Source organism: Erithacus rubecula (genome assembly GCF_903797595.1).
Source record: "Erithacus rubecula genome assembly, chromosome: 1".
Taxonomy (NCBI): domain Eukaryota; kingdom Metazoa; phylum Chordata; class Aves; order Passeriformes; family Muscicapidae; genus Erithacus; species Erithacus rubecula.
The window spans coordinates 33,001,306-33,018,057 of NC_136658.1; the positions used below are offsets into that span (position 1 = coordinate 33,001,306).

Below are 16,752 nucleotides of genomic sequence, written 5' to 3' on the forward strand. Positions count from 1 at the left end.
TAGGGTTCAGTTAATCTGGGTTTATGCACGTGAGAAAGACATTAAATAAATAAGCAAACAAATTATTTATATGGTGAGGAAATACACTGTTCATGTTGCTGGAAAACAGTGGTTTCTGTATCTTAACCCCAGATGTGGAAACTGCCTTCACAGAGAAGTTCCTGAACACATAAATTACATCTAATCTTGGGCTTGGACTGATGCTCTAAGTCCCTTTTTCTGATGCCCTCTGACCTTCACAGGGGCATAAAAGTCATTGGTGCCATTTTGGATTTTAGTGTCTCCTGTCTGCTGAGACAGAAACAAGGTGGACATGCATGGTCAGATGCTTTTCATGGGAAGGGAAGCACTTTTATCCAGGCTACTCTGGGAGAAGCTCCCGCTGGGAGGTTCAAAGTGCTGGTGGCATGCAGATCAGCGTGGAGGAGAAGGAAGAGATGAAGGATCCAAAGTCAAGTACAATGTTCTATTGACTGCAGACTGCAGTGAGAGACTGAGACTTAATTCCTCTTCTAGCCTCAGTGGGTCCAAACTCAGAGTTCTCCTTTTTCACAGATGACCACGATAAGGCTGAGATGAGCACACCCTGCTAAAGGTGTAACATAATCCTGGGGCCAGAGACCAAAGAGGTAATTGAGATTCTCAGATGTCATCTATGGACACTGATTTTGCATTCTTTCATTCTTTTCAAGGGTTCAGTGTGAGAGACTTGGGGCAGCACTGAAAGAGGTGCAGAAAATTTAGCTGTCCAATGAGCATCAGCATGTCTGAAAATGTCAGCATTAATTTGTCTTCATACACAAACTCAAAGCTCTTATACCCCAGATTTTTTATATCCCTCAAGAAATGTGTGTTTGGTTTACGTGGGGTCATGTGGAGCACAAGTACTTTTTACAAAAATGGACAAACACAAATAGCTATAGGATATTAATTTTAAAAAGACATCCTCACAGATGTCCATTCTGGCATTGCTGAAATGTTTCACTTTGGCCTTTCTGAGCCAGAGTCATAAGGCAAAAATCTGCAAACAGATGGAGCCCTCTTTCTTGGTTATCATGCACAGTAACATGTGCAATCTAACAAAACAGTGACATTAATCATTCCCCAACCACTCACCAGGGATTCTCCATTTCTGGAATATAGTCATCTCTACACAGACACGAATATTTGCCTGTTCCCTCACAATTACCAGAGGAAGAAAAATTCTGGGACTTCTTGTACAAAGCCTGTCAACTCACTTTGCCATGCTGGAAGGTGGAGCTGAGCTTTCAGCTCCAACTGGTAACACTCTGAGTCTTCTCACCAGGGGACCATGAGTCTACTTAAGTGTTTATTTCAGCTACCCATAAGAACAAAAGGTTCTCATGCATCAAACAGGAATTAAACCTTCCCACTTTTCTGCAGTGTTGGTCAAGCCATCATCTCATCTTGGATATCTCCAGCTTTGTCTCCACATTTAGGGAACTGCAGTTAAGCATTAATCTTAATTCTTCCCCCAAGCCAGATTTATGTAAAATTGTCTTACCTCGTTGTTTGTGCCAACATCCAGTAGGACAGGGAGACATTGTTGTGGGTTAACTCCACCACAAGCTGTGTACAAAGCAAGCTTTCCAACTGGGATACCCATGCCATAACTTCCTAGGTCTCCTAAACCAAGAATCCTCTCTCCATCTGTCACCACGATAGCCTAGGAGGATCAAAAGAGACTGTTCTATGGGGTTGCCAAGGCTCTAGAAGCAGAATCAGCTCCACTGTTTCCACACTGATGCCGCTTTTGCAATTGTGCAGTGGCTATTTGCTCCTGGTCCATGACAGCATGTTAATTAGCTGTTAGCAACTGGGGGCTGATCATTTTTTGGGGTAGAGAAAGTGTGGTGAACAGGTAGCAGCTCACAGTGTGGGACAGCAGCAGCTGCGCTGGAAAATACTTCAATTCACTGTAGCAGAGCCCAACATGGTTTTTTGTGCATCCTCAGCTGTACTACAAGAAGTATGATAAAGGAGGTATGTCTTGATTTTTTTTCATCTTTTTTTCTAGAAGAAAAAAGTGTGTTTAGGAACTGCATCTGTGAAAGAAACATATTTGAGTGTCCTTATTCAACATAAACTATATTCATATGTAAACTTTTTGCTATTTGCTTTTCCTTCTGAGTCAATGTGAAGTGCTAGCAATGAGAAAGTCTCTTTTTGGGTGGGCTCCATCTGGTTTTGGGTGTGTGCTTACTTCTTCACCACACCCAGAGGATGCAATTGGGATTGAAAGGCAGTATGGATAGCAGTAATGGAATAAGGAAAGCAGCAATCACATGCACTGCTACAGGTTTATCCTGAAATTAAATAGAGTTAATATTCAAACTATGCAGAGAATATTAAAACAAAATTAAGTTCTAATGAATCAAAATATTTATCTAGAGCACTGATCCCCTTTCATCCAAATAAGTAAGTGTTCTCAGGCAAACCTAAAAACCTCTCAATGACATTTAGATATCCATCAGAGAGAGAAAAATTATTCAGCCTAGGATGTGCTAGAGCACTTTATAGGTACCAAAGCTCCTCAAGGAAACACTGAGAAATTAATCAGAACAGAAAATACAGCATGGGAGAAATGTATTTCTATTTGTAACAGAGAGAGAAAACTGGATTCACATTTGTTTGTGGTCCTTTGCATTTGAAAAACACCCCAGAAAAGAGCACAGTTTCTGTGAGCACCTGATACACAAGGACATTAAAGTAATGTTTTTATTCACTCACATTCATATAATCAGAACTCAACAAATAGGACATTAATCTCTGGCTGAGCAGGGCAGACCCTTCTACATGAAGGCAGGAATTTACTGGTTTAACAGTTAGGAACCTCTTTTTCTACTTCCATCTGTGATATCAATTTTCTTGATGACTCTAGTGAAGTCACTGTATCAAGGTTAGGGTTGCAGCCATCTACATTGAGTGAACCAACAGAAAACACTCATTGGGAAGGATTTTGAACAGCCCTGTACAGCAGTAATCCTGGTGGGGATTCAAGATCCTGAGTGCACTTCTAGGGCAGGCATCCCACAGAAAGAGGGAGGAATAAAGGGAGGGAAGGCAGGATGGAAGGCCAGTGCAGTAGCTTGCATGGCAGCACACTTGTCTTGGAATAAAATACCTGTTTCTACACCACCCTCACTTTGAGTGGCTTGAATTCATAGCTGCCAGGATGACACCCATCCTGTATAATTCTTTGCATTCTTTTTGCTTTAGCTGGACCATTGTGACGAAAAGAGTACAAGACTAAGGAAACAGAGAGAAAATTGGCAAGGGAAGGCACTCCTGAGAATGGCCAGCATTTTATCCAATATTTCTTCGTGTCAGGATTCATTAGCTATCCTGGAAGAGACACAAAACCCCCACATTCCCATGTAAGTATGATCAGAAATGGTTTCTTCTCACTTGTTCTGTTTCTGGTACTATGATTCTTTCAGGGCAGCCCAGGTTTGACAGGAGGGTTGAAGGTGTGGCTCATTGGAGCTTGGCTGAGGCTTTGCTAAGCTAAGCAGGACACCAGCACCCTTTCCAGCCCTTCCAGGCAGAGGACTCAGGGCTTGGCCCAGATTTCCCATTTCTACAGTAAGCACTATTGCAATGAAGCCCTAGTGAGCCAAATCTAATGAAAAAAATGTGGGTACCATCTCCAGGTATTTCTCCACTGTCTTTAGTGGGTGGTGTTCAATGGTGGGGAGTGTTCAGCCTTTAAAAAAAACCTGGGTCCCTCTAGGGACTTAGGTGCAGTCCAGGTGCCTCCCTACTTATCTCAAAATCTTGAGTGTTCCAGTATCTACCAGTTCAGGCATGAAGAAGTCTGAGCACAAAGACACAGGGAACCTTGCAGTCCATAACAGCAATACTGGTAAAATGAGCTGGCTTTGTAGTCTGGCAAACCTGGAAAGTAGATAGTCTCAATCTCTTTCATGGACCACTGCCCTTCCTATGTTCTGTTTTGGGTGCCAGAGCAGCTCTTTCAATAGCAATCTCTAATCTTTCTGTGCCAGTTTCCCCATCTGCAAAAACATTTCTATTAGCCATAATGAATTCTGCTCACAGTTCTGAGTTGGAAACAAATGGAAATACTGAGTTTATTGGACAGAGCAAGGACAAAATACCTAGACTGCCTTTCTTCTCCATGGTTCCAAACACAAGTTTATATGACTGTGATCACTTTTTCTGAAAACATGTTAAATTTACTCTTTTTTTCCTCTTAGAAATGGAAAATTCTTGCAAGATTTTCTCAGCTGCCAAGCCTTTGTTCTTTGAAAGAAGCAGATGACTGATAGGGGACCAACACTCTGTCAATAGCCATGGAAATTCCCAGGAACGTGTACTTTCAGACTGATAGAATAAGGTGAGATGACTGGCAAGACCTGTCTTAAGTGTTGACTTTATTTCATGCCAGGGACTTGCCCAGCCCTGAGCTCTAGTGAAAAACACTTCACAAGAACACTTTTTGGGTGGGGTGTCAGTAATATTTTCAGCTGCTGGATATCAAACATGATTTTCAGAGCTGCCAGTGTTCTGATGCATGACTCACTGGATTTGGGAAGGAGTCCCACAAGCATGTTAACTACAGAGATATCTTAAAGAGCTTTGGTATAAGTTAGCCACACAATTCTTCAATACACTGTATCTTACTTTTTCACTAGGGCCCCTGTACAAATTCATTGTCATGCATATTTTTTTTTTTTTTTACTGACCAAGATCCTGCTACTTCTGAAGTTTCTTGACTGCATACATATATGACAGAGTCTCTGAAGTCCCATCTTGACTGGAAATTGAAACTGAAGTTCACCCTGAAAATTCTCTGAGGAAGAGAAGCATTTTATGCTTGTCCTTTTAAATAGCCATTTCTGTAAATGATGCCAAGCAGTTCCACTAAATTTTGCACCAAACTGCCTGTAATTTCCCAATCCACAGAAGACATGCCACATACCTTAACATCTTCTTCAGGCCAAGAGTTTAGCATTGTTGCAATATGGCCTTTGTCATGGATGGTGATAAACAATCCCCTAAGAGAGGAAAAGTAAAAAAAGAGAAGAAAAATAAGCCTTGTAATAAAACTAGTAACTCCAAGATAAAAGAAAACAGGTGAACTTGAAAATGGAAGGATGTGAGCTGCTGAGTACAAAACCAGGCAACTCAAGGATACAAAAATGAGACCTCAAGGGACTGCCAATAGCAAGGTAAATTCTCATTTTCCAACCAAAAGGCTCAGCATCCTTAATGACAACTTCATTCAGCAGCCACCAGTGTTGCACATTTAACACTTGTGAAACACCTTTGCTTCAGGGAGCAAACTCTGCCTTAGTGCAGAAGAGTTTTCTAGCAATTTAATTCTAGCAATTAAACCAATTTTGATAAATGCAGTGGAGGCTGATGGTTTTACCATAAGCCTCAATACACTTTCTTTCCTGAGGAGTTTATAGCTCCTGGCCATCCAAACAATGAAAGCACGATCCTTCTCACCCAGCTACCAGTGTCAATGATGGGGATGGCTACTCCAGAGCTAGATATTTTGGGTCACCTCTCTAATCCCCAGAACTCCAATCTGACTGTATCAATATCTGCCATGACATTTGCTTTGATCAAGCCAAATCTGCCCTTGTTAACACTGTTTATTTTTCCCCATGAATATGTGATCTCAGTTCTTGATATTCACCAAGTGAAAATCATAAAAAATTATGAGAAGTGAAACAGAAAATTAAATATTTGGGCATGACTTCAGTGTGAAGTGTTTATATGGACAATAACACAGCTGATTGCACTAAAGTTAATCACTCCTCAATGCAAAGGTCTTCAGGATTTAAACACAAGTGCCTCCTTTCTAAATAAAATTAGGAGCTGGAAGAGATCTTTTTTCAAACATGTTTTAGATTTGTGGCTCACTTTTCCCTCTCTGCTGTTGTTATCAAAAGACTGTCCATAGCAGGGATTCTTTCAAAACCCAGGACTGCATTATTTATATTGACTGATCTCTGCTCTGATACTCTGGGATTTTGCTGAAGTTCTTTTTAGGCTGCACTAACCCCAAAAAAACCAACCTGGCCTCTGTACCTATGTCAGGGAAACTTGCTTACATTGCTCACAGTGCTGTCTAATCAGCCCAAAACAAGGGCTCTACTCGAGGACTCCCCTTGGCAGGAGGGTGCAGCCATTTTCCTTGCCTTGTTATCTGCTCACAAAAGCAGGAGTTGTGTCAGCAATTAGTAATAGTTGGAAAAACGGAGAGATGCACTTTTGTTGCTTACATCTCTCAACTATTGCTCAGCCCCAGAAAGTTCAGATCCGGTCACAGTTCGGGCATCTAATGTGAAACATTAGGGAGAAGAAGCTTGGAAAAAAACCTCCATTGTGAGGCCATAGTGATGGATAATCAAACATAATTGGGCTACTCACTCTGGCAAGGGCTTATCTCACGTGACTCTTCTAGGGGACAGATATCTTCCCACAGTCAACTGTGGGGTTCCCAATGAAAGTGCCCTTTACTTCGAAAAGAAGAAAAATAAAAGTGCTGACTTCAACACTGATCAAGTCATAATCACACAGATCAGAAAGGCAAAAAAGGAAAATAACATTTCATTTACTCAGTGTAATTCTTTAACACTGTGCCAACAACCAATGAACTAATCACATACACATGGCTTGCCTCAAAGACAGTATTCACAGATGTCAGTCTTCACAAAAAGGGAGTACTGTACTGCTGCTATCTATGTTTAGAGACCAGTTATCAACTGGGAATAAAAAATGCAAATTAGTAACATCACTGCATATATTTCAGGATGTGATATGCTTTTAGAAAGAATGCTGTTGTCTGAAGATAATATTTTCCATACATAATGAAGACACCTATTAAGTGTCTAGCCACGTGCCTCATGCATTCACATCCCTTCAGTACTGAAGGGGGTCCACCAGCTATTTAACCTTTGAAAAACATACTGAGCTCACAGCAGAAAATGAAACCCTACTGTCTACCCACTGCTGGGTGTGTAGCTTGATGGAAATGAGAGTTGTTTCATATAAAAGGGGAGAAGACAGCTACCCAATGCCCCTTGATTATGACCCTTGTATCAGGAGAGCAGTGGGCTGGTCTTGAAACCCTGCTTGGGATGTGGCAGTAGAGAGAGTTCAGCTTGGGTCTTCCAAAATCTGATGACTACTCTCACTATGCTCCTTGGGAGTAGGGCTCTCACAGCTGTTATCAGATTTGCTTAGCTTAGATAGCCTGGTTGGTGACTGAGAACCAAGCATAGAGAGACAGCCCTCTCAGAATTTGTGTTCCCCTCCACAATATCATGTATTTGATGCTAATTGCTCCTTACTTTACTTCAGGCAAAATCAGATGGCATATTTTAGACTAATACCCTAATGGCACTACCAGCTTTGCAAGAGAAACCATCAGGAGGAGCAGAAATGGTGATCCATGTGGGGAAAGTGACCTCTCTCAGTGACACAACCCCACAGGAAATGGGCATGTATCTAAGCATGTTTTGTATTTCACTAATGCTGAATCTGAAAGCCAAGGGCTCAGGTTCAATAAAACACCTAAATTTCCAGCGCCTTTTGACAATCAGCTGAAGCAAGTTCCTGAATCTTGTTGAGGGTCTGTGTCCTCCCATTAGGTGTTCAAGCATTCAGAAGGGGATCCTGATAGCATTGAGCTGGAAATCCCTTTGCAGATGGAATATGCAATGACCAATTCTGACAGGCAGCTGAGCAAATTCATGGTATTTTTGAAGTGCAAAGGGAAACAGACACATCAGACTTTAGAGTCAGGGGTCACAGCTATGTCCTCATTTTGTATGATCCCCAGGAGAGTTGTGCTCTTCTTCCTGACAACAACTTACCTACAGAGATGAGCTGGCCAATTGTTAAACAAATGTGCCAAACTGGCAGAGAGTTTATCTATCCAAAATCCCTTCTGCAAGACAGGCAGAAGGAACAGACAAGCTCCACAAACTGAACTCAGTGAAAGCTTTGTTGATGAGTGAACAGGGAAGAGCAGCAGCCAGGTTTGTCTCAAGGACACACGAACACTTTACTAGAGGGTGGTGAGGCACTTGAACAGGTGACCCAGAGAAACTGTGGATGCACCTTCCCTGGAGGAATTCAAGGCCAGGTTGGATGCCTCAAGCAAGATGGTCTAGTGGAATGTGTACCTGCCCATAGCAAGGGGTGGACTACATGATTCTCACCATTTCCAACCCAAACCATTCTGATTCCATGATTATAGGAGAGGCAACAGGAGCAAAAGCTTGTTTGTGCCTTTGAGAACAGCATGGTAGAGCTCTGAACACTGAGAGGAACAGAATGGCCTACATGGACCAGTACTAAATAAGAAACATCCAAGTGGCAACAAAATAAATTAACTTGATTTTTCTGTGGAAAAGATGTGGCTTAAGCCTTCTGATGGAGAAATGAAACCTCAGCAACCTTTATAATCTTTATTCTGCCTTTATCATCATGTCTGCTCCAACTCCCTCAGGATTGCAGTTGATAAATTGCTTCAGAGAAACAAAATTAAATGAAGCAGTTTTCCTTTAATCTCCCTGGCACTCAATAACAAGCATTCAATTAAAATGTAAAGCTAAAAATGTAGATAATTTTGATCAAGCCACGTAACATAGGCATTGTGTGGGGCAGAGATACAATGTTTTTGCAGACCAGAAAACTCACCTGTGCCCAGGAACCTGCCATTCTACATGTGTTCAGTCATGCATGGGGACAAAATTACAAAAACTAGAGCTGAGTAAAAATTAACTGCCTCAGCAAATTCAATCCAGAATGTAGATTCTGTGCCATTATTTCTGGTTAAATAGTAACCTTCAGAGAGCTGTTAGCTTCGTGGGTGTAATTAAAAACAGGGAGTGCTTCAACCTGCATTCATTAAGGTTTCAGAGCTGCAGTCCCATATTCAGTCCCTTAATGTCTTGGTTTCACTACAACTGCCTTTAGTTAAGGTAGAAATCAGACTAGATTTTATTGTACCACAGAGCATGTCTGTAAGAGTCCAAGAAACTTCAAGGAGAGTTACAGCTTCTTAATTTGAAATACTGAGGCAGTATTTCTGTCTGGATGTCAGCAAGTCCAGTCAAACTGCCCAAGCTGGGCTGCAGGATCTAGCAAACTGCAGGTCACTGCAGAATCCATCAAAGGGCTTGAGTGTACTCCCCCACAGGACCTCTTCTCATCCCTAAGCCAGGGACATTATCTTTTCTTTTCTGTTTTTATCCTGACTGAGTTCATGGCAGTAGTCCAGGACTCCAAAGCTACACAGTGTACCATGTGAGCCATAAGAAGAATCCTGCTCTGAGCCCCAGTACTGGTTAGATCTTGGCCATCCTAATGGCATTCTGAAAGTCCCACAATGACAACAATCCCTTAACTACAAGTCTCATTATAGAAAAAATTCAGAGACAAAGAAAACATGGCAACTTGATGCCCAGAGAAGTGCTACTAGGATACTGGTGATTACTGGTGATAAGTTTTTTTTTGCAATGACATTTCTGTTTTTTACAAGGAGTGATAAGACAAGGGATAATAGCTCTTTCAAACTGAAAGAGGGCAGGTTTAGGTTAGATATTAGAAAGAAATTCTTTAGTGTGAGGATAGGGAGGCACTTGCAACATGTTGCCCAGAGAATTTGGGGTCTTGCCATCCCTAGAAGTGTTCAAGGCCAGGCTGAATGGGGCTTTGAGCAATCTGACCTAGTGGAAGGTGTCCCTGCCCATGAAACTAGCTAATCTTTAAGGTCCCTTCTAACCCAAACCATTCCATGATTCTATGATTCTTTTAGACATTTGGGAAGGAATTAGTTTTAACATGTCTCAGATATTAGAAAAAACAAATATCCTTTAATCCTTTCATTTGATAACAAGCTATTTCTTTAAAAAGGCTAAGTAGTGTTCCCCTTTCTGACAGTCCTGGTTAGCAATGCTGACTTGTGAGCTATTTCCCATTAGAAAAAACCAGTGGAGCCAGCAGTGCTATCTCTAAAGCACCATTGTTTGTTTACAGAGAGTGTTCATTCCCCAAAGCACTGAGGGGAGTTAAAAACATTATGCAATTTTTCCTCACAGCTCTAAATCTCTCCTCACTTCCCTCCTACCCAGAAGTCTCTCTCCCCCTCCTAATGGCCTTTCCTTGGCAATTATCAAGGCTGCTGTGGCTATGTTTGCAACCCTCCCGGTGTAGTCTTGCCCCACTGCTGCCTCTGAAATCCACTCCAGTCAAATGCAATCAATTGCCTTCATCAACCTCCATGCAAAACCTCTTTGGCCATTGCTGTGCTCTTCTTCCAGTCTTGTCCTGTGCTGTGAGTTTGGGCAGCATTCCTATGACTTCAGTTACCTGCTTGCATCTATAAAATTAAAGGTCTCTTTAAACTTATCATATATGAGTAACAGTCAGCAATTATACCCACCAGTATTGACATCACACTGGTCAAAAGCCACAAAAGAGCAGAACAAATGATGGCACTGGATCACTGATATGTATACTAGCATGAAGCAAAAGGACATCACTCTTTGATTCACATGAACTTCCCTTATTAGCTGAGATTGAAAATGACTGCATATTTATGATCTGTAGAGGAAAAGAGAAACCACCAGAAGGACCTCAAAAGCTCCTAAGTTGACAGGAGTTGAAAAACACAACCCTTCCCACTCAACTACTGCAGCTTCATCCCTCTTCTCTTCACTCACTCCTCCAAATGACTGCTCTCTGAAGAATAAGATACTTGCTCAGTAAGGGAGGAATGTATTTGCACAGTGTTACCCAGTATTTACTGCAATGGCCAGGCTTGCTCAGGTTTTGGTATACAGCAGGAAGAACACAAAAAACCTCAGCTGCAAGTTTCACAAGCTTTCTGCAGAGAGATCACTCTATCAGCTTTGCTTATTCAGAAAAAGAGGTGTCTAATGGGCTACCGAGCTTTGTCTTATATAATTACTTGTTCCCGAGAAGAGGAACTGATGGAGGGAATTAGATTAAAATGCTAGTTTAAAGTCCCTAATTATCCAGATACTTCTCACCCAGCCAAGGAAGGGTGTTCCAAAGAATCTGGCTCCTTGGGTGTGCACTGCCATACCAGTTCAGTGAACTGCAAGACTAAAGGTAACAAAAGCTTTGTTACATTTCTTTGTGCTCATTATCATCTAGTCTGGGTGCTAAGAGAGGAACTTGCTCCACAAGTGAGAAGATGATACAAGCTACCATGTAAATTAACATTAAGAAAATACATATATTCCCAAAACTTATACCAGACGAGCAGGCATCATGAGTAATTGTTTTTATCTGGATAGGAATGGCTCCTTCTTGGAATATTAATCAAGGTTAAGTGTCTCCACTTACAACCTGAAGGTAATTAAATTCTACTCACATAAAAGTCCTTGAGCATTTTAACTTAATTTGGCCTGGACTTCCCTTACAAGACATAGGAAGTCCATGGGAAATCATTGCTTAAAAAAGCAACAAACAAAAGAGATGAGTGAGATCTTTGCCAGCATCCCAGCCGTTGGACAGGCATGAAAAAGTTGTGAGACAGCGGCCAGAAAGGCACAGTGAGTTATAAGGCTGGACAGCAAACGGCTCTGACAGGCATGGCACGAGCTGACCTTCTGCACTGATCCCACCATTCCCCACACAAAGGCACCGTGCTCTCAGAAAACCTGGAGCAAGACTGCCTCCGAGTAACACTGCAACCCACATGTCAGCACTGTTTTCACACTCAGGAAATGAAAGCCCACGTTGGCCTGTGGCGGTGGAAGGCGCTGCTCTGTGCTCTCTGCACTCTGGCTGAATGATGCCCCAAGCCCAGCTCACTGCTCCCTATTCTGACTGCAAAAGGGACATCTGCATTCAAGGCTGTGCTAGAGATGAAATAAAATGTGGTTACAGTAAGGGCCTACATTTGGTTTTATTTATTTTCACTTTCAAAATTCATATACAAAATTGACAGGTTGAGCAATATCAGCCTTTAGGGACATTTCCACCAGCTGCACCCCCACTGTTGACTTTTTTTTTGGTTCTGGTCTCTGCCAGAACAGGACAAAAGGCTTCAGAACAACAAAATAAACTTTGAAATTGCTTGGCTGTTTCAGGGAGCTTGAGATTACAAATGCCTGTGGGCTACAGACTTTGGAGAGAAAATATGTGCTAGCATGCACTGATTTGTCTAAATACAGTACAATTAATCACCAGATTGGACAAAATCTCTGTGATGATTCATCAGCAATTTTTTTTTCCAGATTTGTTTATAACAAAGGCCAAGAAATTTTCATTGTTTTAGGGGTTTTTTTTTGTAAATTTTAGGCTGCTGACCAGTACCCTGAGGTTATAATGAAAAAATAATAACAACCAAGCATAATCAACTATTAGTGAAATCCATTCAGAGACTTACAAGGCAATATATCTATAATTTAAGTACAGTAAGAGATTTAATTTCAAATGATCTGCAACATGAATAATTTTGTTACTACTATAAATGTCCTTAACGTTGTCATCATATATTGTAGGTAGGAAACCCAAAATTCAGTGTGGAAGTCAGAAGATACAGGCTCCAAGGTAAAATAATGAAAGATTCACTATCCACACAACCTCCCTAAACTAAAACCAGGAAATCTCCATGATCCCAAGGCATTGAAAGTTGCTAAGCTGTAGTAAACTGCCAAAGATCAAGCACAGAGAGATTTAAATGAGCACATACAAGCACAAGCTGTAGCTCTCCCCATGCTTTGGCACAGTCCAACCCCTGCCACAGCAGGAAGGTCCAGACCACAAAGCAAAGCTTTTGGATCCATCTCCTACCTGCCAAATTATTAACACCTACCATTATTTTTAGCAGTTTATTTTTTCCAGGCAAAGTGCAGTTATATGGTGTCCTCTCTTACCTGGTAGCTCATTTCAACAAATTTATCAGAAAGGCAAAGGACTCAAAGATGTTTAGGCATGAGCCTAAAGAATAAATATTCTTTCTTCATCTCCAGGGAGAAGTTGATGGAGAAAGACCAGCTCAGTACCTATTGGTCATTATGCAGCCACTTGAAAAGGCAGAGGGTTGGAATCAGGTCCCTAGTGAACCTCAGATATCCACATTGTAGGATTAAGGCAAGAGGCAAGCAGATCCATGTTGCTCTTGGCTTGTCATGAGCTGCTTTTCCCTACTGTATTCTCAGGACTGGATTCTCTCGTTGAACAAAAGAACTGCCAAGTCAGAGCACAATTCGGGCATTAAATCCTTCTTGTATTTTAAAACTTGACAACCCCAAATTTCCCAGTGTCCTTTCCAGCAGTGGTGTTTCAATATTGTTTAAGAGGACCTCTGAGAAGGTCTGTCTGTGTAAGAATCAGGCTGCTGGAGTCAAGGACTGGGTAAGAGCAAAGCAGGTCTGCAGCATGGGGTCTGACTCTGGCTCACCCCAGGTCTCCTTTCTTGCTAATGTACAGGAAGGAAAGCCCAGACTGTCTTCTGTCACCCACAGAAAAATTTACAGATGCAGCTGGGTAAAGACCAGGCACTGAGGTGAGACAGAAGTTTCCACCATCCAGGGAATCCATCAACCAGCAAGTTGGTGTTTCCCAAATTCAGTAACCTTTGCTGCATTTAAGCTCATCATGCTCAAGGGGATTGATATTCTTTGTTCAAAAACAATTTTAAGTGTAGGAAAATTTGACTTGGCCCTGATTTTCCTCTGCCTTTTTGGAGGTTCAGTCCTACAGCTGATTGTGTGCTGGAAGTATCTCAGTAACTGGAAGATTATAAGATTACAAAGAGAAACACACTGAGATGTTCCATCAGTGCTGTTGCTCAGTTGATTTAGACCAAGGAGCCCTTATCTGTTTCACCAGTAAGCACACAATGTATTCTGTTTCACTTGATAGTGCAGAGGTTAAGGTGGGATCAAAAACCCCTAGGAAGTTAAATTAAGTCCTACCCTAATTGTATTTCCTTCCTGTGCTGTGTAAATTCTTCCAGGACCCACACCTTCCCTTTTAAAGTGCACTGTAGGGAGCCCCAAGAATGAACACAGAATTAGAACAAAGTTTGACAAAAAAAGAAAGATTGGTTTGACAACACTAGAAAAATCAGCTTCTAGATAAATGAAATATAATGTGGTATATTTTTAGTGAATCCACCAAATAAAAAAACCTGCCTTTTGCCTAAAAACTGCAGCAAATACAGAAAATAGCAGCAGCTTTTATATGAATTCTTCCATATCAGGATCACAGAAGTGTTTGGTCTGAAGGGGACCTTAAAGATAATCATGGCAAACCATCTAATCACGGCAAATCTCTTGCCATGGGCAGGGACATGTTCCCCTACACCAGTTTGCTCAGAGCCCCATCCAGTCTGGCCTTGAACACTTGCAGGGATGGGGTATGCACAGCTTCCCTTGGCAATCTGTTCCAGTGCCTCACCACCTTCACAGTCAAAAAGTTCTCATATCTAATCTAAACCTACCCTCTTTCAGTTTAAAACCACTTATCCTATTACCACATGCCCTCGTGCAAGCCCCACTCCAGCTTTCCTGGTACTCCAGGGACTATAAGGTCTCCCTGGAACTTTCCCTTCTCCAGGCTGAACAACTCTAGGTCTCTCAGCCTGTTTTCACAGGACAGGATCTCCAGCCATTTGAGTGTCTTTGTGGCCTTCTCCAAACTCTCTACAACAACAGGTCCATGTCCTCCAGAGCTGGACACAGCACTGCAGGTGGGTCTCACCAGAGCAGATAGAGGGGAGAATCACCCCTCTTGCCCTGCTGGCCACACTGCTTTGAATGCAACCCAGGACATGGTTGGCTTTCTGAGTATGATCCTTGGCTGTTCCACAGCCCAATGGATAGTGCTGTCCAAGGTTTTCATGATAGTCAGCATCATTTCCCCTCAAATTTACATCCTGGTATTCATTATTCTAAGTAATTTTTCGCCCTCCTCCCTGTCTTTGGCATTTTTTGTTTGAGGTGGGGTTGTTTCTTGTGGCAGCAGAACAGATTTATGCCAGATCAAAGGAGAACACATTCTCTTGTATTTCCTTCACCAGGTCAATCTCTTTCTTTTGGACAACTCCACCTCTTCCTTCAAGCTTCTCCTGGTAAATCAGGGAATTTCAACAGACAAATCTAAATCACTTCTGACAGGAGCGGGAAGCCTGACCTTCATAAATCAACATGAGATTTGCTGTTAGCTTCTGTGGACCTGACATTTTACCTCATGTTCATAAAAGTTTCTCATGGTTTTTACACCCAGTTACCACCACATTTTTCCTACAAAATGTGAGGAAAAGAGAGAGAGAGAGAGAGAGACGAGACTGGAGATAAGGAATAAGGAGCGCTGGTTGTTTTTCTAATGAAAACACTGAGCTAAGTCCTTTTTCCCTCATTGCAATGTAGAAACTGTGTTTCACAACACCAGTAGAGTCCATCCCACTCCCCAGCCTGCATGGAACCTCAGATCAGGGACCAATACTCCAGCTCTTCTCTCTGAATGCCCACAGACCAAACTCTGCTTGTCTCCACAATATTTTAAAAAATATTTCAGTAAAGTGGAAAACAGAGAAGGGATAAGGGAAGGGGTACAGCACAATGAAAAGACTTGCCTGAAGAAAGTGGGGAGAGAGAGCAGTGGAACCTTTGAATTACTTTGCCAGCTCTCAGAAGTTCCAGACAGGCTGAGCCATTTTCAGCAGCCTTGGGCTCCCTCTGCATGACCTATTTTCTCCTCATTCAATAATCCTGTCCTACACCAATGGCTGTCTCTCTCCTGTGTGTCCTGACAGCCTCTTCAGGGCTTCCTGACTACACATGGTTTCTGTGAGACTTTCCACAGACATTCCCTCCCCTTCAGTCAGTTACAAGACCAATCTTTGGGTGGCTGTGGCCATGTTACCTAAACACACTGTTAAACACATTCCTCTTCTCATGCACTGACTTCAGCTGTGTGTGGAAGAAGGCTGAACCAGGCTGGTGGCAATAAGGGAAGTTATGGTGACTGGTGTTTTTACAAGAAGCAAAGATTGTCTGAAATGGTTTCAAAACAACTTTCAGGACAATAATCCAAACCCCAGAATTCCCACTCACTTCTGGTCTCCAATGTTTTATAGAAGAGGGAAGGAACCAATTCTGTGGTTAGGGACAAGTCTATGGAATTTACACTTTTGTTCTAATTCCATTTGGTTTGGTCTTAAATGTCCAGAAATAGCAGGTAACTTTCCCTCCTGCTGCTCAGATGGCACAACACCACCAAAAAAAAAGTCACTCATCAGAGCCAGACCTGCTGACAAGACAATTCTGTAGGTTGACTGATGTTTCATTTACTCATTTTTCATCAGAGACACAGATCATTATTCTGTCAGACTTCATTTTCACACCATCTGCATCCTGTTAACTTTCTCCAGGTTCAGCTTAATCCCAACATATTCTGCATTGTTCTGCAAGCAGTTCTCAAGGATATTTACATTTGTAGGGAAAAAAAAAGGGAACTTAAGCAAGTCTTTTCTGTTTCCCTAACCTTTTGCCAATGGTGATATAACTATCTTTTCCAGTCCTACTCTCAGGGAATGCCAAAAGCTTTTGAGGAGCAGCTGACAACCTCATACTTTCAAAGACCACTGTGTTTATGAATTAATCAGTGTCTTAAGAGACTGTGGTCTTATGCTACAGTAATAAACTACCCCTCACCATCACAGAAGAAATATAACCTGCCCTAAGTTTCCTCTTTACAATATCT

General features: G+C 41.9%; 1 protein-coding gene across 2 annotated transcripts in view; it reads right to left on the reverse strand.

Annotated features, from left to right (window-relative positions):
• Positions 1 to 16,752, reverse strand: part of ME3 (malic enzyme 3) — a 114,543-nt gene that overhangs the window by 29,318 nt on the left and 68,473 nt on the right. Inside the window, exons 4-5 of one of the 2 annotated variants that reach the window (XM_079303802.1) lie at positions 4,964 to 5,039; positions 1,526 to 1,687 (exon numbers count right to left, since the gene is read on the reverse strand). The exons of the other annotated variant lie outside the window; for it this stretch is intronic. Coding sequence (XP_079159928.1) covers positions 1,526 to 1,687; positions 4,964 to 5,039 — 238 coding nt within the window. The remainder of the gene's footprint in view (positions 1 to 1,525; positions 1,688 to 4,963; positions 5,040 to 16,752) is intronic. 2 annotated transcript variants of the gene reach the window in all.